General features: G+C 37.0%; 3 protein-coding genes across 3 annotated transcripts; 1 reads left to right on the plus strand and 2 right to left on the minus strand.

The window, feature by feature from the left end:
* On the minus strand, positions 18,121–18,659 carry LOC104778227. Its single transcript, XM_010502620.1, has one exon. The coding sequence runs from the start codon at positions 18,568–18,570 to the stop codon at positions 18,121–18,123; it is 450 nt and encodes a 149-aa protein (XP_010500922.1). The 5' UTR covers positions 18,571–18,659.
* On the minus strand, positions 19,543–20,002 carry LOC104778228. The gene has a single exon (XM_010502621.1). It carries the CDS (start codon positions 19,987–19,989, stop codon positions 19,543–19,545), a length of 447 nt encoding a protein of 148 aa, XP_010500923.1. The 5' UTR covers positions 19,990–20,002.
* LOC104778229 (nuclear/nucleolar GTPase 2) lies at positions 20,284–23,414 on the plus strand. Its single transcript, XM_010502623.1, has 11 exons — positions 20,284–20,600; positions 20,694–20,827; positions 20,915–21,044; positions 21,137–21,300; positions 21,381–21,482; positions 21,593–21,697; positions 21,826–21,954; positions 22,065–22,205; positions 22,426–22,526; positions 22,598–22,655; positions 22,752–23,414. Exons 1-11 carry the CDS (start codon positions 20,366–20,368, stop codon positions 23,223–23,225), a joined length of 1,773 nt encoding a protein of 590 aa, XP_010500925.1. The 5' UTR covers positions 20,284–20,365; the 3' UTR covers positions 23,226–23,414.

Here is a 23,597-nt window from a genome sequence, read left to right on the forward strand (position 1 = left end):
TAACTTGTCATAACTTTCTAAGAAATCTACTCTGTTATATGTTTTTAATTGCAAAACTGACCAAAAAATTAACAAAGGAAGACAACAAAAGAAGTCAACTATCATAGTAGACTTCATACGATGTCTGCTTTATTAAATTGTAATTGCAAAAATAGACCACACAAAATAGAATTCAAAGGAAGTATGTTCATATAGGCTAGTTTATGTCTACAATGTTGACATCAACATGAAGTCGTCATAATTTGAAAGCCAATTTATTGCAAATTGGTGAATAATTTTTAAGATTTTCTTGTTGTATTCTTTGATATATGTTATGTATTTGCTTCTATATGTTTTTGACATGATTATATATTATACATATGGAGAAATCAAGTTTTTGGTTTTCTTAGGCAGTTAGGTCATTAACTTAGACTTATTTTGGAAGTGAACGTGTTCGCATAGCTTGACGACTATAGATAACTCTGATTCAATCTTACAACTACGTGTTCGCATAACGTTGTTTTCTTTCCTTTAGCCTGAGGACGAGCGAGAGAAGTGTGCAAGGACTGTTTACTGTACTAACATTGGCAAAATGGTAAAACTTATCGAATTTAGTCTGGTGATTTTCTAACCACTTGTTTCCATTCTTGAATTTCGATTATAGTATTTATCCCTCGTTTATAACATTATTTGTATGCTATGACTCTTTGCGTGTATTTTCAGGCAGTAAGTGCAGTTTGATCAAACGACTCGGTTTCAAAACCTTGGATTGAGAAGAAAGGACTGTTGATTTCCTTAACCGGTTTGTTGGGGCTGTCTACTGTACTTTATTTGTTTATAAGTTCATGTTAAATCAACAATAAGCAGTTCAATTGTGTGATGAAGTAAATTAACATTATTTCTTTGTTCGTTTTGGCTTAATGTTTCGAATCGTTTGGGTTTGAGTAAACTATTAAAAATAAGTACAAATTTTTTTATCAATCAACCACAACAAGCGACTCATACTCTTCTCTATCTATTACAGCCTCCATGATCATCATAAGGTCAATCTCTCCAACAAAAATTCCAATAAAGAGTACTCTGAAACTAAAATTCCAATAAAAATAGCCTAAAGAAAAGCAGAACCACATATATAAATTAGAAGACCTTAAAATACAATTAAACGATAAAAAAAATTCACAGGTTTTGGAATCACGACCAAATGTGAATACGATAATCTTGCATTGTTACTAACTTCAGGTTTTGATGTTACTACCAAAGCAGACAACATGAACACCAAAAAAAAAATTAAACATATATATCTCAACCAGATTCATATCTTGGAAACCTAATCCATGCTTTGTCGATATCACAAAAATACGAGCATAGCTCCACACCATCGATTATACAATTTGTGATAATAAGTTCAAAGGATCAGACACTCAAATAACTATGACATTCACTCAACACACTACAAAGAAAGCAAAGAAGCAAAAAGAGTAACAACCGCAATAAACTGGAATCAAAGTCTCATATACCTACCTTTTTAGTTCTTCTTTGTGCGAAAATAAACTGTAATAACAATCAAAATATATATATATATATATATATATATCTCAATTAAAAATCGATTAACCTTTTAAGCGAACCCCAAAACTTGAAACTTGAATACGTTAATTGAAGGTTCACCAAGCTCTTCCTGCAAAATAGAAAAACAATCAATGGATTAGTACCAAATTTATATAAAATAAAACCTTAAATCTATGCAAATAACAAAAACCCAAACACAATTTCACGTTATAACTCAAATTCGACCACAATAGTTTGATTTACACCAATGAAGATGACGACAATTAAGAAGATGGAACGAGACCGAGAGTGGGTGAACGAGACAGCGACCGAAGAACAACACATAGATCTGAGAGGGAAAACTAACGGAGATCTGCAGAACATCAAGAATTAGATCTTTTAATTAAAATCCAGAAACTGCAGAACCAAAACCAAAAATGAATCTAAGTGATCTAGCCGCCGCTACAATCTTTAGATCTGTCAAAATAATATATCACCCACACATTAATACACTGATTAACGAGAAGCAAACAACAAAGCATCTTAAAATCATCAAAATTCTATAAAAATTCTAACAATCAACAAAGCCTCTAACAATCATTAATACACTAAGGAGCAAAAGCTTACAAGTTACAATCTTATAGATCTGAAAATTTCAATTAGGGATCGGAGTACCAATAGCTTATTGTAAGGCAAGATCTCAAAAAGAGAAACATAGGAGAAGACAAAGAAAAGAAGAACTCGAGATTAGGGTTTGGACAGCTAAAAGGATCACCATGTTTGATAGAGAGAAGAGCTATAGATGACGAAGATGAAGAAGAATGATTATGATGATGATTTGATGAGAGACAATATTTTTTTGGTTGTAGAATCGCTTATCGCCAGAGAGAGAGGCGAAAAGTGGAAGAGGAAGAAATGAAAGTGATTAGGGTTAGGGTTAGTGAAAATTTGGTATATATAACTCGGTTAATTAAAACCGATCGGTTATGCCCCACCGAACCGAACTGAGCCGGTAACCGAATTACCAAATTAATTTAGCCGATCGGTTTGTTGATCCTTTCACAGATCCAAAAACCAAACATCTCAGTTTAATTGGTTCGATTCTCTCAGTTCTGACTGGACGCCCAGATTATTAATAGTTGATGACATAACAAAGTCAACCACCAATAGTCTACGGAGAAGTCTACTTAAGAAAACCCTAAATCAAATAATTTTAACCTAATCAGTCTTTCTTCCCTTAATTTGGCTCGTTTATATGTAAATTTATTTACTTCAATGCAGGAAGTCTATGTGGTTATTCTTTGTTCAATAGGTTTACCAAATTATTTTTTATAAAATTTTTAATTAAAATTTAAACTATAATTTAGGATTAGACCTACCGTTATGTCTTCACATATACTCAATTTGTAATCAACCTTAAATAAATCTATTGCAGACTTCCTCCGGGTTATATCTGTCATTTCAGCTTCTATTTTTTGTTTAGTCGTAAGAGAGTCAACTGTAATTTCAGTACCCTTAGTGGTTATGTTTCTCAAATGTGGAATATAGGGTCTACTATTGCATTCAAGGCCAAATAAAGGTATACAAAATGCAATTGTCCCTTCTTTTATTAGCATTTAGCAATGGAGAACATTTCAGTAGGTTCAAGGCATGATGAGTGGATAGAGTGATGAAGAAAATAAATGTTTTGACACGATTTCCTAAACAATGTATTTGAGCTTTTAGATCATGCAGAAAAGAGTGGAAGACATTAAAATTAAAGAGAAGAGATTGTTGTTAAACCTGAAATACTAGATGGTTCTTAAGGCTGAGCACAATCTCCAAAGTGGGTTTGTTATTCTGGTCACTGATGTGTTTGTATTTTATAGGTTTTAACCATAGTTTTTAGGTTTGTTTTGAGTATTTTATTGAGTCAAAGTGTGCTTTTACAGTCTTTTTAGTATTTTATGAGTTTGTACAGGTTCTAGATTGCTTTTGAAAGAAACTTGGTGTTTTGGGGATGAAAACAAGCATCTGGAGCCATTTTGGTGAAGACTGATCGAACTAGCAAGCAGATGGAGCGAACACAGAAAAAGCATCATGGATCGGCTGATCCACATTCGGATCGACCGATCCCGAGCCCGACACAACTTTTTCTTTTTCGTTTTAAACCGACTTTTAAGGTTTTATTTTAGTATTTAAGCAAGAGACACGTCCTCTAGAAAGACAACTTTTATTTTACGCAACTTTTGAGTATTTGTAAACTTTGGGAGAAGATCTCTAATCCTTCTTGACACCTTGGAGAAGATTTCTAAACCCTCTTTATTTCTTTTGCAATTCAATTGTGTCTTCTTCATCTTTGATTTGTTGTTTTTGTTTCTCCATGTCTGAGTAGTTTCTCTATTGGGTTTTGGGTTTCTAAGGGGTTTATGATTCTCTAATGTTGGTGTTTTAGATTAGGGATTGAATTATTTTGTTCTTCATCTATTGTTGTTCTTAAAGCCTAAACTAGATTAACTACATAGTTTATGATCATAGGTTAAATTATCGGGGCACTGAAAGTGTTGTTGAGTTGCTAGAAACGAACATAGGTGAGCAAGGTGGACCTTAGCCAACGGAAGTTGAAGTTGAGGCACCTTGTGAACAGGTCAAACCTAAACTTTTATTGCTTGCTTGGTTTGCTAGATCCAAACGACGGTTTAGGGTTTAGTGAATACATTGCATAGATAGTTAACGCTGCAGAAGTAGGTTAGCTTTACAACCGTGATTAGAGTTCTAGAGCGGTATTTAACGCATCCCCATCTAACCACCTTAGTTCGAGATTAGATTCCTTGTGCCCAATATTTCCTTTTTGATTTAAAACAGTTTATTTACTTTCCGTTTTTAATTATTACTTGTTTCACAAACTTCCTTTTTTCTGTCTTAGCTATATTCGATCTTCATAGTTTCATAGTGCAATTATTTGGTCCCTGTGGATTCGATCATGAAGTGTTACAACGATACCACTAGATCGTGGTTGACTGCACATTAGGTTTTAATTGACCTTTTGATCAATTTGGCGCCGTTGCCGGGGACCAAACGTTGCCTTTGGAATTTTAGAATTGAATTTAGTCTAAGATATATTTTATTTTTATTTACTAATTAGTTCTTGAGCTCTTTCGCTTGTGTTTCAGGTTTATGCAAACAAGAAGCCACAAGCCTACTGATTTGAAGCCCAGTCCAACGCTATGGCCGACGGAAACAACACGGAGACTTGTCAACCCAACCCCCAAGGGATTGTTGTTCAGCCTCAGCAAAGACAGGTCCCACAAGAGCGAAACGAACCTGATATGAATCCACCAGCAAGACGTGCTACTTATAGGGATGAAGAAGCTCACAACAGGCTGTTTCTGAATCAATCTGCGTTTCAACCTCCTGCTCCTGCGAGACAAAACTATGAGATTAAGCATACTCTCATCAATTTGGTCCAGAATCGTGTGTTTAATGGATTAGCATCAGAGAGCCCTCTAGACCATATTGAAGCTTTTGAGAGAATGGCTAGTACTACGAGGTCTAATGGAGTTCCGTATGATTATCTCATGTTGACTTTGTTCCAATTATCCTTAGGAGATAAGGCTTTGAGATGGCTTAATCTCTTGGACCGAGGATCACTTACCACTTGGGAGCAATGTAGAGCAGCATTTTTAAACCACACTTCTACACTAAGTCAAGATCAGCTGTGTTAAGGAGCAAGATTACTACCTTCTCACAATCTGTTACGGAGTCTTTTTGTGAAGCGTGGGAGAGATTCAAGGAGTATATGAGGGACTGTCCTCATCATGGCTTTTCACAAGAGAATCTTATGAACATCTTCTATGGAGGAATTGACCAGAAGTACCAGATGGCACTCGATACCGCCAATAGAGGAGATTTTTCTACTAACATTGCTGCTGAAGCAAACCTCTTGATCGAAAACCTTGCAGCGAGTAACAGCAATCATAGTCATGAGTATGATCGTTCTTTGCATGTTGTTAGCTCTGTGGATACAAATGTTATTAAGAATCTCACTGCTAAGGTAAACCTTCTTTTGAAGATAGATCAACAAGCTGTCAACATGTGCGACGGGCAGACATGTGTTTATCAGCAAGTTGGAGTAAATTCAGGTTTTGAGCGAACAAAGGAGTTGAACTATGTAGGAGGACAAGGGAACTATCAGAATCATGGGTTTAACCAGAATTATAGAAGTCATCCTAATCTCTCTTATAGAAGCACCAATGTCGAGAATCCTCAAGATCAAGTGTATCCTCCACATAGTCAACAAGGTAACTTCCCGCAAGGATTTCAAATGTCTAAGGATACCACGCTCCATCTGCAGCTCCACAAGATAACAAACTCGAATTGATGATGCAAGCAATGCTGGACGGCCATAAGAAAAGTTCTGCTGAGATTAATGTCAAGATTGATAGCATGTACAATGATTTGAATGGGAAATTTGAGAGGTTGAGTTCACTTGTTGATTCCATTGATAAGAGAGTCTCTGCTATTTCTTCTAGCTCTAACAACAAAGAGTCATGCAATGCTATAACACTCCATGATGGGATTGAAGATAAGCTGAGTTGTGCTGTGATCGACTCATGTTTGGCTTCCGCAGAGCCAGGATCGATCAGTCTTGAGCGTAGATCGACCAGTCATATTTATTCTGATAATTCGAGTTTGATCTCCAGAGTAGTTGGATCGACCGATCCTCCCTATAGATCGACCGATCCCGTCGTTATTGCAGAGTCTGTCTCAGAAAATTTCAGATTGACTGCTCCTTCTGTTGAACAACCGCTCCATGCTGCAAGAATGGGGAATTACGATTCATCTGCTCCTAATATGAATACCAAGGGATCACCTCTTGTGGAACCAAAGCCCTATAGGCCACAAATTCCTTTTCCAAGGAGACATGTAAAGAAACCTATGGTTGAAAAGAAGTATGATCGGTACAAAGAAGTTATGAGATTCACCGCTGACATTCCCTTTACAGAGGCAGTAAAGCATATCTCTTTGTTTAAGAAGGTTTACAATGATGTTGTGGTTGAAGAAAAGGATTTGGTGAAGTTTAAGATGTTTTTGTCTCTAGAGAAGAAGAACATTCCTGCTCCATCTTTGAAAAGATTGCCAAAGTTAGAAGATCCAGGAAAATTTGTTATTATATGCTCCATCTTAGGAGTGAACTTTGAGGATTCCCTTTGCGACACTGGATCTAGTGTGAACGTAATGTCTAAAGCTGTTGCAGAGAGGTTGGGGATTGATGATATGAAGACTTCCAAGGTCTCTCTAAAGTTTGCAAATGCTGTCTCCACAAATCCACAAGGCTTCATTAGTAATTTAGATGTTCAAGTTGGGAGTTGCTTGGTGGCTACAGATTTTCATGTTGTGGAAATGAGCGAGGGTTCTATTATGCCTTTGATTCTTGGGAGACCTTTCCTAGCAACAGTGGGAGCAGTTGTTGACTTGCCTAATAAGAGGATCACTTTCTCTAACATTGATGATAAAGCCTTATACAACGCAATCACTACAAATGAAGCTACAAAACATTGTCTAACTGTAGAAAATGAGAAGAAGGTGGATGCCATGATAATGGGAGAGAATGGTGATAAGAATGAGGTCAACGAAGTCCTGGATGGAGACACTCATTCTTCTGAGAAGAGTTCTAAGAAGGTTAAGAAGAGAGACAAGCCAAAGATAGAGAGAGTAATATGCGATCTTCACATAACCTTGGTACCCCAGAGATATGTTAGAGACACCACTGAGTATAAGGTGAAGTTTAAAGGAAAATCTCGACCTTTCTCTAAGGTTACAGCCATCCTCACTCCGGAGTTTAAAGAGAAGGGCCAAGAAGCAATGGATGATATGATGAAAAAGATTCTCGAGCTTAAGCTGACGAATGGGAGAGCTTGTTTTGACACAAGTTCTCATCCTCCCATCACTTGACACCTGAAACCACGGTCAAGCTATAGACCTTAAACAAGCGCTTATGGGAGGCAACCCATGGGGTTTGTGTTGGCTTACCCTTTATTTTTTTTATTTGTCTTAGGATTTTGGTTTTGTTTTTAGGATTTATTACTGTGAAATCACGTCTGATGTTAAGTATTTTCAGGAACAGGTTCCAAACGCAGAAGATGCGAAATTTTCTTTTTGTTCTAGGAGCTTCGGATCGATCGATCCTCCTTACAGATTGGTCGATCCCGTTGGTTTGCTGCGGGTATCTCCAAGTTCAATAATGTTTCAGATCAGTCGATCCCATTCCAAGACCGATCCATCCCCACCCTTGCCAACACAACTCCGACACCAGCTGCGAAATCACCGGTTTTTGTTTCTTTTCCTTTCTTTTTCTTTTTCATGTTTTCTTATTTTCTTTGTCGGAGATGCTTTTTCCTTGGTTTTGCTTTCACACCGGGACGGTGTGAAGTAAGTCCGAGGGAGGGATGTCTCCAAGTTACTAATGTCATTTTCTTTGGTTGGTTTATTTGGATTTTTCTTCTTCTTTGAGTCTTTTTATTTTCTAAAAAAAAAGAATAACAAAAAAAATTGGGAAACTATGATCATTTCTAGGAGTCTTTGATTGGAACTAACACTCTTATGATTGCTTTTTTACTTTTTATTTGAGAATGAAGCTTGGAAAGAACATGAGCAGAATCAACACGCCCCAAAAGACCCTCACTGACGAGAACTAGAAGTTGATCTTGCTTTGTCTCTAGCTTTGAAAGGACTTAACCGGATTTAATTTCTTGAATTGGGATTTGGTATACATTGGATAAGACTCCTCCCTTAAGCAATACAAGACATGCATCTCCTCACAAAGTATGCTTCCCCTCTCTCTCTTCTCTTCAATACTCAATAAAATAAAATAAATAAAAAAAAAAAGAGAAAAGAAAAGAAGAAGAGGATATAGGTCATAAAGAAGTGAACCGAGGGTTGTGCGTAAACCCGTGCATCCTTCAAAATTCATGGAAACCTGTCCAAAAGAAAAGAGCAAAGGATCGATAAAAAAAATACAATGATACCCTAGAAAATTAGGGAGAAATTGATCCTTTGGAAGTGAGAAAATAGAGAGGAAAGAAAGCATATGTAGGAAGTCTTGGGCATTAAAAGTTTGAAGGAGTCAATAAGTTCAGCGATCGATATTCCCTCGGCGAGACCACACATTTTTCACTAATCTGATTTAGAGAGGCAACAATGGGGATGATGTAGGTTCTTTAAGGTTGTGCAGTTCAGAGTAAGGAGTGTTGATCATAATCATTGGCAGAGTACAAAAAGTAGTTCTTAATTTGATTTGATGAAGATTTCAAAGAAGAGGTTCCCAAGAATATGTGAGTTTCCACTTTCAAACATTTTCTCTATTCCTGAGTTTTTGTCTGTTCTTGCTTGAGGACAAACAAAGATTCAAGTCCGGGGGAACTGATGTGTCTGTATTTTATAGGTTTTACCCATAGTTTTTAGGTTTGTTGTGAGTCTTTCATTGAGTCAAAGTGTGCTTTTAGAGTCTTTTTAGTCTTTTATGAGTTTGTACAGGTTCTAAGTTGCTTTTGAAGGAAACTGAGTGTTTTGGGGATGAAAACAAGCATCTGAAGCCATTTTGGTGAAGACTGTTCGAACTAGCAAGCAGATGGAGCGAACACAGAAAAAGCATCATGGATCGGCTGATCCACATTCGGATCGACCGATCCCGAGCCCGACACAACTTTTCCTTTTTTGTTTTAAACCGACTTTTAGGGTTTTATTTTAGTATTTAAGCAAGAGGCATGACCTCTAGAAAGACAACTTTTATTCTACGCAGCTTTTGAGTATTTGTAAACTTTGGGAGAAAATTTGTAATCCTTCTTGACACCTTGGAGAAGATTTCTAAACCCTCTTTATTTCTTTTGCAATTCAATTATGTCTTCTTCATCTTTGATTTGATGTTTCGGTTTCTCCATGTCTGAGTAGTTTCGCTATTGGGTTTAGGTTTCAAAGGGGTTTATGATTCTCTAACGATGGTGTTTTAGATTAAGGATTGAATTATTTTGTTCTTCATCTATTATTGTTCTTAAAGCCTAAACTAGATTAACTACATAGTTTATGATCATAGGTTAAATTATCGGGGCACTGAAAGTGTTGTTGAGTTGCTAGAAACGAACATAGGTGAGCAAGGTGGACCTTAGCCAACGGAAGTTGAAGTTAAGGCACCTTGTGAACAGATCAAACCTAAACTTTTATTGCTTGCTTGGTTTGCTAGATCCAAACAACGGTTTAGGGTTTAGTGAATACATTGCATAGATAGTTAACGCTGCGGAAGTAGGTTTAACTCATCCCCATCTAACCAGTAACCACTTTAGTCCGATATTATATTCCCTTTAGATTCCATGTGCCCAATATTTCCTTTTTGATTTAAAACAGTTTATTTACTTTTCGTTTTTAATTATTACTTGTTTCACAAACTTACTTTTTTCTGTCTTAGCTATATTCGATCTTTATAGTTTCATAGTGCAATTATTTGGTTCATGTGGATTCGATTCTGAAGTGTTACGACGATATCACTAGATCGTGGTTGAGTGCACATTAGATTTTAGTTGACCTTTTGATCAGTCACCATGTCCTAGAGCCCATGAGCTACTTATACACCACGTATATACCTAACGCATCAGTATAGAGATTGCTATTTGAAAAAAGCTAGAGAGTTATGGTTTTAGGCTTTGAAACAAGTAACAATCCAGGGTTAGAATATTACATAACCGTTAGAGTCAATACTTGGGCCATGTGTATATAACCAGCACAGACACGAAGTATATGAACAACATCTTTGGTTTAAAAAGCCTGAATAGCATGTGCCAAAGTTCATTCAGAAAATTTCCATAACCAAGACACAGATCGAAACCATCGCCAAAAGAGTAAATCGATCCATCCTTTGTTACAGCCAAGCAGTGCCGGCTCAACTACAAGGGCAGGTAATGCGAACGCTCCGTATAAAATGTTGAAAAAAAATTTATAAGTATAAAAGTTTTTTTTATATTAATAAAAGCGATCTAGAAATAATTTATATGTATAAGAAAGGTTTAATTTTTTTATAAAATAAATAAAAAAGAGCAAAATAAAAATTATATGAATAGAAAGGATCATATAAAACTATTTTTTATTTTTTATTAAAAAAAAATAAGAATTTTAATAATTTTTTAATATATTTGCCAGCTGAAATGTGTACAACTGACCCGATGTTCTTAAGTAATTCAACCATGCTAGGTACTTTTCTGTTTATGGTATCAGTATCTCCGTGACCAAGCTTCCCATGTGCGTTCCTCCAACGATATTAATATGCTCAAATTAAACTTTGGGCTACTCTTTCAAATTAAGAGGTAATACTTAGGGGTCGAATTCTATAAGGACTCAAGTCTAAACACTAGATTATAGAGTTTTATAATTAAGTTAAACAGGTTAATTTAAATAAAGAAAAGCAATGCAAAATATTAAATAAAACTGTTGTAAATTTAGAAGATCAAAAAGTTAGGTCCATGGAATTTCTCAGGAAATTACAAAATATTAAATTAATAAGTAAATAGGATTCAAGCAATTAAAAATCAGATCTAGAACTCTAAACTCTTATGTAAAATAAATCAGTTCTCACTGCAAATATTATCTAAATTTAAAACCAGAAAATCTAAATCTCTTTGTAAAATTCTAGGTTAAAAATCAGCTTTGAAAACAAGTTTAGATTGTTCACAAATTTACTAAATCAAATCTCTTTGCAAGAAGTAATTTTGCTCATCAAAATGTTTTATCAGGAAAATCAATTATATTCTCATATCAATTTATTTTCCTAGGTTATTAATTCTAGATGGCCAATCAAGGATTAATATGAAGAACAACCTATGATGAAGATCTAGAAAGATAATGAATCCTAAATAAACAGATCTAATAAATCATAAAATCTTTGTGAAAAAACCATGAACCTAACAAACAAACTACTCAGATATATTCAATGAAGAACAAAACATAATTCTGAATAATAAACAATTGAGATTAAAAGAGTAAGGAAGGAGTTTAGGAATTCTTCTCTCAAAACAGTTCAGATCTCTCTCCTAAAAAGCTCTCAAAATCTCACAGGGTTGCAGAAAAATAAATCTTGCTAGAATAAAACTTCAGGGTTTACAAAACCCAAAAACACTATATATATGTCCTAAAACACGTCAGGAATTTGTGTTGCAATTATGGAAAACTTCGGGCAAAATTGTAAAACTTCCAATTTTGGAGACTTGTGTCAAATTGCCTTGGTGTCCACCGATGCTCCTTTGGTGTCGGTCGACGTTGGTCACATGATCAGACTCCAAATTGATTTCCTCCGGTTAAATGCTCCAAAACGATCCAATTTGCTCTATCCGTGCCAAAATCCTAGAAAACCTGTTAAGACTCTAAAACATCCTAGAAAACAAATCAAAAGACTCAAAAGGACTTCTTATATCATTGTTAAAAACCACAAAAACCATGATACATCAACTCCCCCAGACTTAGCCTTTGCTTGCCCTCAAGCAAAACAGAAACTTAGACCTGTGAAAGAGGTTTGAAAACACAGAAACTCATTTTCTCTCTAAAGTACTGCCATGATCATCCAAACCATAATCCATATGCTTAGCAGACAGATCCAAATCGAATCACCATGTACTTCTCCGTTGATATTAATAGCATCCCAAATTCAAACCAAATTCCACTACTTCCTCCATTAAGCCTTCATCAATGGGACTCATCAATTTGATCAAATATCAAGAACCTTCTAGACTCATTCTCGTACTATACCATAACAAGCAAGATATATCTTTTTAAAACATGTGGTATTCTTCCTCTCCCCCAGACTTATTCTATTCTTATCCTACTTTGATCTTTGTTTTGCTGTTTTTTTTTTACTGACTCTTTTTTTTACAAGCAAAGGTGTAGGCGAATAATGGGGTCACCGGTAATTTACTTACCCCTTTCTTCCAAGTTTTGTGTCAAGAGTAGAATAATGAGGTCACTGGTAATTTACCTCCCTCTCTAAACTGATCAAAATCATCTCATCTTTTATTTTCTTTTTTTTCTTTTTCTAAACAAAGCTCTCATGAATAATCTCTTCAACTTAAATAAGGGAGAGAAGTACCATTTTCTTTTGAAGATCTTACTTGTCAGGTATGAACAAGGAGTCAAGCTCTATGAACATCAATCTCCTTTATGAGATAAAAGAAAAGTGCAGAAGTTACCTCACGCTTTTATGGAATCAGTTGGAAATTTGGATGTCTCTGATTTACTGGTCAGCCATTGGATTTTTCATTAGTCGGATTAGTGGATTCAATCTGCAGCATTAATCAACCAAGGCAATACACCTAAAAAGAAAAATCATAGTCTCCAACACAATTTTGAAAAATTTGACACAATAAAAACAAAAATCGGTTTTGACATACTAAAAACCAAAATAAGTTAGTAGTTAGTACTAACCTCCCCCAGACTTAAACGACATTGTCCCTAGTGTTTTCAAGTAAGAGGAAAGCTAAAAGAAACAAAACGTATTGAAAATTGTAAGGAAAAGATGAACTGTTTTCGGGTTACCATGGGGCGTCGACCGATACCATTTCAGTGTCGATCGACACTCATCAAGAATGGTGTTTTTGGCCGTAAATCCTTGTTAGCTGCAGATAGTTGTGTTGATGGATCAAACCTTGGATGATTATTCTGTTAAGAGACACTCAAACACAAGTTAAAAGCAACATGATAGATAGAAAGTTCATGATTTCAAACAAATTTCAAACAAAAACTGACTCAATGCAAAAAGAAAAATGACTCAAAAGGAAAAGAAAAACCTAGAAGTGGGTTGCCTCCCACTAAGCGCTTGTTTTCAGTCATTAGCTTGACTGTGCAGTGGATTTCAGGCATCAGGTGGATCAGAACATGGCAATGCATGCTTCCGAGAGAATGTCCTCTTCATCCAAGGTGGTGTATAAGCAGTAGAAGAGTGAGGTCTACCAAGGACATGAGGAGCAGGACCAGGGTGGGATTTTGGGATGGGTTTGCTTCTCTTATGTCCTGCAAAATCATCAACAGAATAAACAAGCGCTCTACGATAATCTCGTGGCTTGGTTAACTGCAGAACAGTTCTTGTATCTTTAAAAGTCTTATTGATGATTTGAGGAGGATTAGGTGCAGAAGATGTGTACCTTGGCCTTACCTGTGGACTCTCGAGTGTGGAGTTGGGAGGTTTCTGTCTTAGAACAGCTTTCTGACTTGAAGCATAGAGAATGTCCAGCGAGTTCTCAATTCTGGTCAAGTGTGGGCTCGGTCATGGAGGGGTGTTGATCAATGCTGCAACGGTGTCGATCGACACTGAGCCTGATGCTCGAATATCAGAAACTTCAACAGAAAAAGTTTGTCCATCAATAGTAGGAGCTCTCCTCAGCTTATGCATCTCAAAGTTCATAACCAAACCTTCCATATTTAGTGCTATGTTTCCCTTCTTCACATCTATGATGGCACCAGTTGTAGCCAAGAAGGATCTTCCTAAGATGAGAGGGTCTTTAGGCTCTTTATCATACTTCAGCACCACAAAGTCAGTGGGAATCATGAAGTTCCCAACCTTAACTGGAATATCCTCTAAGACACCTTCAGGAATTCTCTGAGATTTATCAGCTAAGATAAGATATAATCTAGTTGGCTTGAATTTTGTCATCCCAAATTTCACAGCAACAGAATGTGGCATCAAGTTGATACTAGATCCAAGATCGCAAAGTGAGTGAGCAAACCTTCCTGCAGAGATAGAACAATCTAACACAAAACTTCCAGGATCTGGTAGCTTCTTTGCAATCCTACTCTGGATCATTGCACTCACTTTCTCAGAGACAACTACCTCTTGCTTCTTCTCTTTCTTCCTCTGTGGAGGCTGGTTCAAAAGAATCGCACTGACATCCTTGGTAAGCAGTGCGCCTTCTTCAGGGCTCAACCATTAGATACCATCCTCTTCACATACCGCTTAAGTGGTGGTGAAAGTTTTACTGCATCAATTAAAGGTATCTCAATCATTACCTTATCCATCATTGCCTTGCATCTAGCTTCCTCAAGCTCCTGCTTGGACCTTCTTGGCTTAGGAAAAGGGACCTTAGGCTTGTACACCCTCTCAACAGCTGTTAGAACCTGAGATTTTGCAGTTTCTGGTTCTGTCTGAGAGGGGTGTCGACCGACACCCATGTGGTGTCGATCGACATCATCGTCTGAAGTCGAATTCTCCGTCTCGGGTTTGGCCGATTGCTCTCCTTTTTCTGCAGTTTCATTTTCACCATCTTCTTCATCCCTCACTAATATGGCATTGCAAGCATGATTGGGGTTTGACTCAGTTCTTACAGGAAGAAATCCCTTTTTCCTCTTGACGGATCCAGCAGTTTGTGCAACCTAATTTTTCAGCTTCTTGACATGAATGTTCAAAGCATCAATCCTCCCAGTAAGCTCATTGTAGACATTATCAATCTTCCTATTGAATGTCACTGTTAACTGTTCCTGACCTTGCAAAAGTTGCTCTAGCATAGCTTCCATTCTACTTTCAGAAGAAGTCTATGGAGGAGGAGACTGATAAGAATAGTTCCCATAGGTTCCAGTATGACCATTGTTTTGTTGCTGCTTCTGGTAATCTGGTTTAGGAGTGTAGCCTGAAGAGGTCCCACTGTAAGGCTTGTTACTCTGTTGATTACCGAATCTCCAACCTTGATACCCAGCTCCATACACATAGTTGACATTCTCCTTTGTATTCTTTGGCTCTGACTCAAATGTCTCAACTTCAGCAGCAAATTGGACTGACTTCTTACCCACTAGAAGATTGTGAACTGAATCCAGTTTGGCATTAACAGAAGCTAGCTGTTTTGAATCAAATCCTCCATGTAATCTCTTCCTTTCAGTATCTGCTCTCTTAGTGTTATTGTTGGAAGCCAAATTCTCAACCAAAGCTTCAGCATCTTCTCGGTATCTTGTCTTGAAGTTTCCATGGCTTGCAGCATCCAAAGCTAGCTGATATTCCCAGTCAATTCCTCTGAAAAGGATGCTTAGCAGTTGAACCCTTAAGAAACCATGGTGTGGACAGTCCCTCTGATAAGCTTTGAACCACACCCAAGCTGCCTTGAAAGCCTCATCTGGTCTTTGCTTGAAAGAGGACAGCTTGACTCTCAGCTCATCTAACATTGCATCATCATAAAAGTAATTGAGGAAAGCCACCTTTACTTGTTGCCAAGAGGTCAAAGAACGGGCTGGCAACTGCTTCAACCACTAAGATGCCTCTCCTGCAAGTGAGTAAAGGAAGAGCTTGCAGAAGATGTAATCCTCTGTCACTCCATTAGCCTTGATACTGGTCACAAGATTCTCAAAATGCTCAATGTGGTCCAAAGGCTTCTCATTGGGCAGTTTAGAGAAATGTCTCTGCCCAACTAGTTGAAAATATGCAGGTTTCAACTCAAAATCATTCCTCTGGAATGGAGGAGGAACAATAGCAGACCGGTTCTCATACACAAGATCAGCCTGGTTGTAGTCAGCAATGGTCCTGATCAAATCTCGGTTGTGCTCTTGTCTTCGAACCGGATTGTTAACGTGGTTTGCAGCTCCACGTCCATCTGCAGGAAGGGGGTGTCTATCGATACCCTCTTGTTGGCGTTGATCGACACCAAGGTTCTGTTCCGCAACGACAACGACTTCAGCAATTATGTTGCCTTCCGCATCAAGCTTTTGGCCTTGCTTATTGCGCAAGTGGCCCTCTTGATCTCTCAAAACACCAGCCTCATCACGAACCAAAATGATTGTGTTAACCATCTTCAAGGATTTGGCTGCTTTTCTGTTCTCACGCTCAAGTTTTCCCAACTCTTGGTTTGAAATATTCATAGTAGGATCAGTCTTATTGCTTCTTGTGTGAGGTCTAGGAGGCATACACCTGAAACACCAAAGAGAAGAAAAACAAAAACGTGTAAGTGGAAAATAAAAAAATAAAAATTTAGACGAAATACAAAACTCAAATCTAATGGTAGATCAAATCTAATGATATGCTCAAATTAAACCCTGAGCTACTCTCTCAAATTAAGAGGTCACTGTAATACTTAGGGGTCGAATTCCACAAGGACTCAAGTCTAAACATTAAATTATAGAGTTTTATAATTAAGCTAAACAAGTTGATTTAAATAAAGAAAAGCAATGCAAAATATTAAATAAAACTGTTGTAAATTCAGAAGATCAAAAAGTTAGGTCTAGGGAATTTCTCAGGAAATTACAAAATATTAAATTAATAATTAAATAGGATTCAAGCAATTAAAAATTAGATCTAGAACTCTAAACTCTTATGTAAAATAAATCAGTTCTCACTGCAAATATTATCTAAATTTAAAACCAGAAAATCTAAATTTCTTTGTAAAATTCTAGGTTAAAAATCAGCTTTGAAAACAAGTTTAGATTGTTCACAAAATTACTAAATCAAATCTCTTTGCAAGAAGTAATTTTGCTCATCAAAATGTTTTATCAGGAAAATCAATTATATTCTCATATCAATTTATTTTCCTAGGTTATTAATTCTAGATGGCCAATCAAGGATTAATATGAAAAACAACCTATGATGAAGATCTAGAAAGATAATGAATCCTAAATAAACAGATCTAATAAATCATAAAATCTTTGTGAAAAACCCTGAACCTAACATGCAAACTACTCAGACATATTCAATGAAGAACAAAACATAATTCTGAATAATAAACAATTGAGATTAAAAGAGTAAGGAATGAGTTTAGGAATTATTCTCTCAAAGCAGTTCAGATATCTCTTCCAAAAAGCTCTCAAAATCTCACAGGGTTGCAGAAAAATAAATCTTGCTAGAATAAAACTTCAGGGTTTACAAAACCCAAAAACACTATATATATATGTCCTAAAACACGTCAGGGACTTGTGTTGCAATTATGGAAAACTTCGGGCAAAATTGTAAAACTTCCAATTTTGGAGACTTGTGTCGAATTGCCTTGGTGTCCACCGATGCTCCTTTGGTGTCGGTCGACGCTGGTCACATGATCAGATTCCAAATTGATTTCCTCCGGTTAAATGCTCCAAAACGATCCAAATTGCTCCATCCGTGCCAAAATCCTATAAAACCTGTTAAGACTCTAAAACATCCTAGAAAATAAATCAAAAGATTCAAAAAGACTTTTTATATCATGGTTAAAAATCACAAAAACCATGATATCAAATATGCGCATCCCCTTCCCTTGTCAGAAATACAGTGGAGACGTTTCTTGCAGCGACTCCAAGGTAATGTTCATGTAACAAATAATACCATTAGTTTGTGTAGTGATTGGAAAGTGGCAATTCTTTTTCAAAACTGGTTTTTTCCGTAACTTAGTTTCCAAAGTGGCACTTCTCATGAAAATTCCATTTTTAAACTTATATAACAACAAATAACAGCAACAACAATGAAACAAAATATTTAAGAGTTGAGATGGAGAAAGAGGGTGAGAAAATGTGAGAACGTGAGAATGAGAAAATGAGAAAGATGAAAGATTGAAATATAGTTTGATAAATTTTTTTTTTTGGTTACACACCGTAATCTTTCTAATTACAAAATATAAATTGTTATCATTCATTCAAGAATCAAGTCTCAAAAGCGAGAGGAGCACCAATCTTAGGAGCAGTGGTCTGAACACATTTGTTCCACATCTTCTTGCTCCTTGGAAGAATCTCATTAGCAACATCTTTTAGCTCATAAGTGGCAAAGACAAAATTCATGAGTCCTTCGTGACAATCTCTTCCAATCTTCAAAAAGTTCTCACAGCATTCCTCCGACACTGGCTTGTCGTTGATCAATCCTTTTGCCATCTCGACGCCGCATTTCGAGGACATTTTATTGGAACAATCTTGGAGAAAATTGATGCGTTGTGTCGTCATGTGGTTTAGGAGTTCGTGGTCGTACTCGTAAGCTGCAGTTGGTTCGTATGCTAATGAAGACATTGGAATGATCTCTTCTTCTTCTTGAGCTAGAGTTTGAGAAACCATTGATGTGATGGCTATGAGAAGAAACGTGATCAGCATTGTTTTCTCCATTTTCTTGTTCTTGTAATGAATAAAAAAGATTTGGTGATCTAGGCTTTTTATATTTTATTTTATACTGGTTTGTAACGACTAGCTTTTTATGTTACTAGTGGGTCATTAAAGGATATGTTGATTGTTATTTTTAAAATGTTACTACTTGATTAATAATGGAGCAAAACGCATAGTTTTAGATCGCTTGTTAGCATATGAGCCTATGGGCTAAAACAGGTGTAAACCAAAACCATAGCAAAAACACTCACACGCCACGCTGCTTCTTCTTTCCATCGTCAAGGATACGCTGCTAGATGGTGGATACGCTGCATCAAATAATCCACTCAATCGATCTAATTAATCTGTAAAGGACGACCGAGATCAAATTGGAAGCATAAACACAATGACATCACGGGAAAAATGATCTAGAACTAATAATTTAAATCTTCTTGAAAAGATCATCTCTCCTGAAAAAAATGATGCAAGCGGCTCCAGTTTCATCGTCACCACAACACATGATTAGGGTAGTCTTGTCATAGATGAAATAACTAATGCCAAAAAACTTATTAAATAAGTTTGGCAAGTTACTTGTTGGAAAAGTCATCAAGTTAATCCACACAACTTCGGCCTCTCCGTTGTTGTTACTATCAATCTTCTTCTTGGTAACAAAAATTTCAACCTTACTTGTCTCATAACATTGCTTCAACAAGGAAAACCCATCTCCCTTAAAAACCACGAGGACAAGTTGATCGTAAGATTGGGTCTTCCTACGTGGAAGGAGACAAAAGGGTTTTAATTAATATCACCTTCGAGAAATCAAAGCTTCGGATGAAATACTCATGAATGTTGTTGATTTTAAAAGATTTTTGTCAATTAACAAATCCAATACCAAATTCCATTTGGGGCAAAAAATTTGCATGACATTTTTTTATTATCTAATAATATGTATTTGTTATGTTCATACAATTATACATATTACATTCATTAAAAAAATCAAGTTTCAAAAGCGAGAGGAGCACCAATCTTAGCAGCAGTGGTCTGGACACATTTGTTCCACATCTTCTTGCTCTTAGGAAGAATCTTATTAGCAACATCTTTTAGCTCATAAGTGGCAGAGACAAAGTTCATCAGTCCTTCGTGACAATCTCTTCCAATATTTAAAATGTTCTCACAGCATTCCTCCGACACTGGCTTGTCGTGGATCAATCCTTTAGTCATCTCGTCACCGCATTTCGAGCTCATTTTATCCGAACAATGTTTGAGAAAATTGATGCGTTGTGTCGTCATGTGGTGTAGGAGTTTGTGGTCGTACTCGTAAGCTGCAGTTGGTTCGTATGCTAATGAAGACACTGGAATGATCTCTTCTTCTTCTTGAGCTAGAGTTTGATATACCATTGATGTGGCTACCAGAAGAAACGTGATCAGAATTGTTTTCTCCATTTTCTTTTTCTTGTTCTTGTTCTTGTAATGAATAAAAAGATTTGGTGAAGTAGGCTTTTTATATTTTACTGGTTTGTAACGACTAGCTCTTTATGTTACTTTGTAACCTAAGGATGTTTTTTTTGATTTTTCTCTAAATGTTACATACGTATGTTACTTGATTTAATAATGGAGCGAAACGAAACCTATAGATAGTTTTAGAAGAGGCTTAGTAGAATGGGCCTATGGGCCAAAATTTGTTTAAAATGTGTAAGCCCATAATGAGAGGAGAGTCGCACCGTAAACCTAAACCCTAGCAAAGATACTCAAAAACGCCACACTCTGTTTCTTCTTCCTTCTTCCGTCGTCCCCTGTCTAAGGAAAAAAAGTTGCAGAGATGGTGAAGAAGGAGAAGAGAGCGAATGTGTCCGGGAAACCAAAGCATTCGCTCGATGCGAATCGTGCAGATGGCAAAAAGAAAACCACCGAAGGGCGTACCGCCGCCACAGTTCGCCGGCTTAAGATGTACGGCACTAGGCCTAGGAGAACCCCCGGCGGTAAAATCGTTAGCAACGAGTTCCAGTCGAAGGATTTGCCGGACTCACGTATCGCACCTGATCGAAGATGGTTTGGTTCGTATTAATACTAATTCACATTAAATTCGTGAGAATTAGAAAATTTACTCAATTTGATTCACTGATGTGTTTTTTTTTTTTTTTTAATAGGGAACACTCGTGTTGTGGGTCAGAGTGAGCTTGCGTATTTTAGAGAAGAGCTTGAGACTAAGAGGTCTAGTACTTATAATGTGATTTTAAAAGAGAGGAAGTTGCCTATGTCTCTTTTAACTGATAACAAGAAGGTAAAAAGGTTTGAGCTTTGTTGAATTGATTATTGAAAGTCTGAAAAGTTTCGATTTTTGATTGGTTCTGGTGCTTTCTTTCTTAAGCAATCGAGAGTTCATTTGCTGGACATGGAGCCTTTTAAAGATACTTTTGGAAGTAAGACAAAAAGGAAGCGACCAAAGCTTGTGGCTTCTGATTATGAAGCCTTGGTGAAGAAGGCAGCTGAGTCTCAGGGTAAGTTGTGCTTCTTTTGAGCTTCTTGTAACCGAAATGATGGAGATATGCATGTATATTCATTTTGAAACTTTTTTTTTGTAATTTTGAAGATGCATTTGAGGAGAAGAATGGGGCTGGTCCTTCTGGTGAAAGAGGAGAAGAAGAAGACGGGTTTAGAGATCTTGTTAGGCATACTATGTTTGAGAAGGGACAGAGTAAGCGTATTTGGGGTGAGCTTTACAAAGTCATAGACTCGTCTGATGTGATTGTCCAGGTATGTCTTCATTCAGTGATCAAAAGGAGATATCTTTTAGTGGTATTATTTCTTTGGCTTACAGGTACTTTGTGTGACAGGTTATTGATGCTAGGGATCCACAAGGAACTAGATGTCATCATTTAGAGAAAACGTTGAAAGAGCATCACAAGCATAAACACATGATTCTGTTGTTGAACAAGGTTGGTTCTTATCATCTTTTGGAAACTCAGATAGCTTAAGTTGACTGTTCCTATTGGGAAGGTTGTTTACAATTTCTATTGATGTGTTTTTGCGTGTCTGCTTTTTTAAGTGTGATCTTGTGCCGGCTTGGGCTACTAAAGGATGGTTGTGGATGTTATCAAAAGAATATCCAACTCTAGCATTCCATGCAAGTGTTAACAAGTCATTCGGAAAGGTACTTCATTGACTGTACACCTCCTTGTGATCTCTGATCTAATGATTTCTTTTTCACATTTGTGAAGTTTTAACATCAGTCTATGTCGTTCTCTTGATAAATGTTTGATGTTTGATGGTTGGTTTCAGGGGTCACTTCTATCAGTTTTGAGGCAGTTTGCTCGTCTAAAAAGCGACAAGCAAGCTATATCTGTGGGATTTGTTGGGTATCCCAATGTTGGGAAATCATCAGTTATCAACACACTGCGTACTAAAAATGTAAAAACTTTTTTGCTAATTTCTACTATTGCAAATCTGCATTATCGAATCCCTAATTGCCAATAAACTTATGCTCACATATCTATCTACTTCCTCTGTCTCTTCTCTAGGTTTGCAAGGTTGCTCCAATTCCAGGGGAGACAAAGGTCTGGCAATACATCACACTCACTAAGAGGATTTTCTTGATTGATTGTCCTGGTGTTGTTTATCAGAGCCGTGATACCGAGACAGATATCGTCCTCAAGGGAGTGGTATGTATCTTGTATTATTAGTTTTTCCTTTCACGTATGTCACGTCTATACTTTAAATGCCTGGAAACTTTTTAGTTCACCGTTGCTCAAAATATCGGGGTTCACTTTACCTTGCATGAAAAGTTGTCTTATTTAGACCCATGATTCTTTTGGTCCGCACTCTGTTTTGTTCTCTGCAAGTAGTGAATTATCTTACAGATTCGTAATTTTGGATATATAGGTAAGAGTTACAAACTTGGAAGATGCATCGGAGCACATTGGTGAAGTACTGAGGCGTGTCAAGAAGGAGCACTTGCAGAGGGCGTATAAAATACAGGACTGGTAAGGGTAATTTTAATATTTTCTTTGCACCCCTACAACAGAGTGATAATTTCATGGCTCGACATTTACAGGGAGGATGATCAAGATTTTCTTCTTCAGTTATGCAAATCCTCTGGCAAACTGTTAAAGGTATGTTCAGTAAGCAAGAGAGATAGCTGAAAGGTTTATCTGTTTTCGTGGCAATGAACTGGTGTAAGAATAACCAAACTTGGTAACCTTGTTCAGGGTGGAGAGCCTGATTTGATGACCGGAGCGAAGATGATACTCCATGACTGGCAAAGAGGTCGTATACCCTTCTTTGTCCCACCTCCTAAGCCAGATGGTGTGGCTCCAAAATCAGTAGCAACAGTGCCAGGCATAGATGAAGAAGCCATAGGTGATAATACTCAAGCAGCTGCTGCATTGAAAGCCATTGCTGGAATCATGTCTACCCAACAACAGAAAGATGTTCCAGTCCAAAGAGATTTCTATGACGAGAAAGACCTCAAGGATGATAATAAGGCAAAGGACTCGACTGAAACAGACGGGGAAGACGGAGCTGATGAACACGAAGATGAGGACGCTGCATCGGAAGATGGATCTGAAAGTGAGTCTGATGCGGATGAGGATGCTGCGGTGTCAGAAAATGAGTCTGATGTGGATGAGGATGCTGCGGTGTCAGAAAATGATGAGGAAAACGAGTCAGATTCTGCTGAGTAATGTTACACCTCGCAAAATTTTGTTTTCCGTTACTTGTAAACTTCGTCTTAAATGAACTCAAAGTGAGACTCTTTTATCTTAAACTATTTATCATTTACCAAACGGGATTTATTAGAAATGATGTCTTATGATGACACCCTTCATTGTAGCTTAAAGAAACAAGATAAGTGTTAAAAGACTTTGCATCTATGGAGAGGTTTATTTCATGTTAATGTTCTCTTTTTCTATTCTATAGAAAGTGTTAACTAGTGCTTTTGCCGCCTCCACCGTAATTACCGACACAACCAAAAGGTCCGAAAGACTGAAACTATAACCGAGTTTTGTGTGCCTATTCCAAATGTTCTGCCTACTTCTATGGGTCAAATCACCTTA

Source organism: Camelina sativa, chromosome 3 (genome assembly GCF_000633955.1).
Source record: "Camelina sativa cultivar DH55 chromosome 3, Cs, whole genome shotgun sequence".
Lineage (NCBI taxonomy): Eukaryota > Viridiplantae > Streptophyta > Magnoliopsida > Brassicales > Brassicaceae > Camelina > Camelina sativa.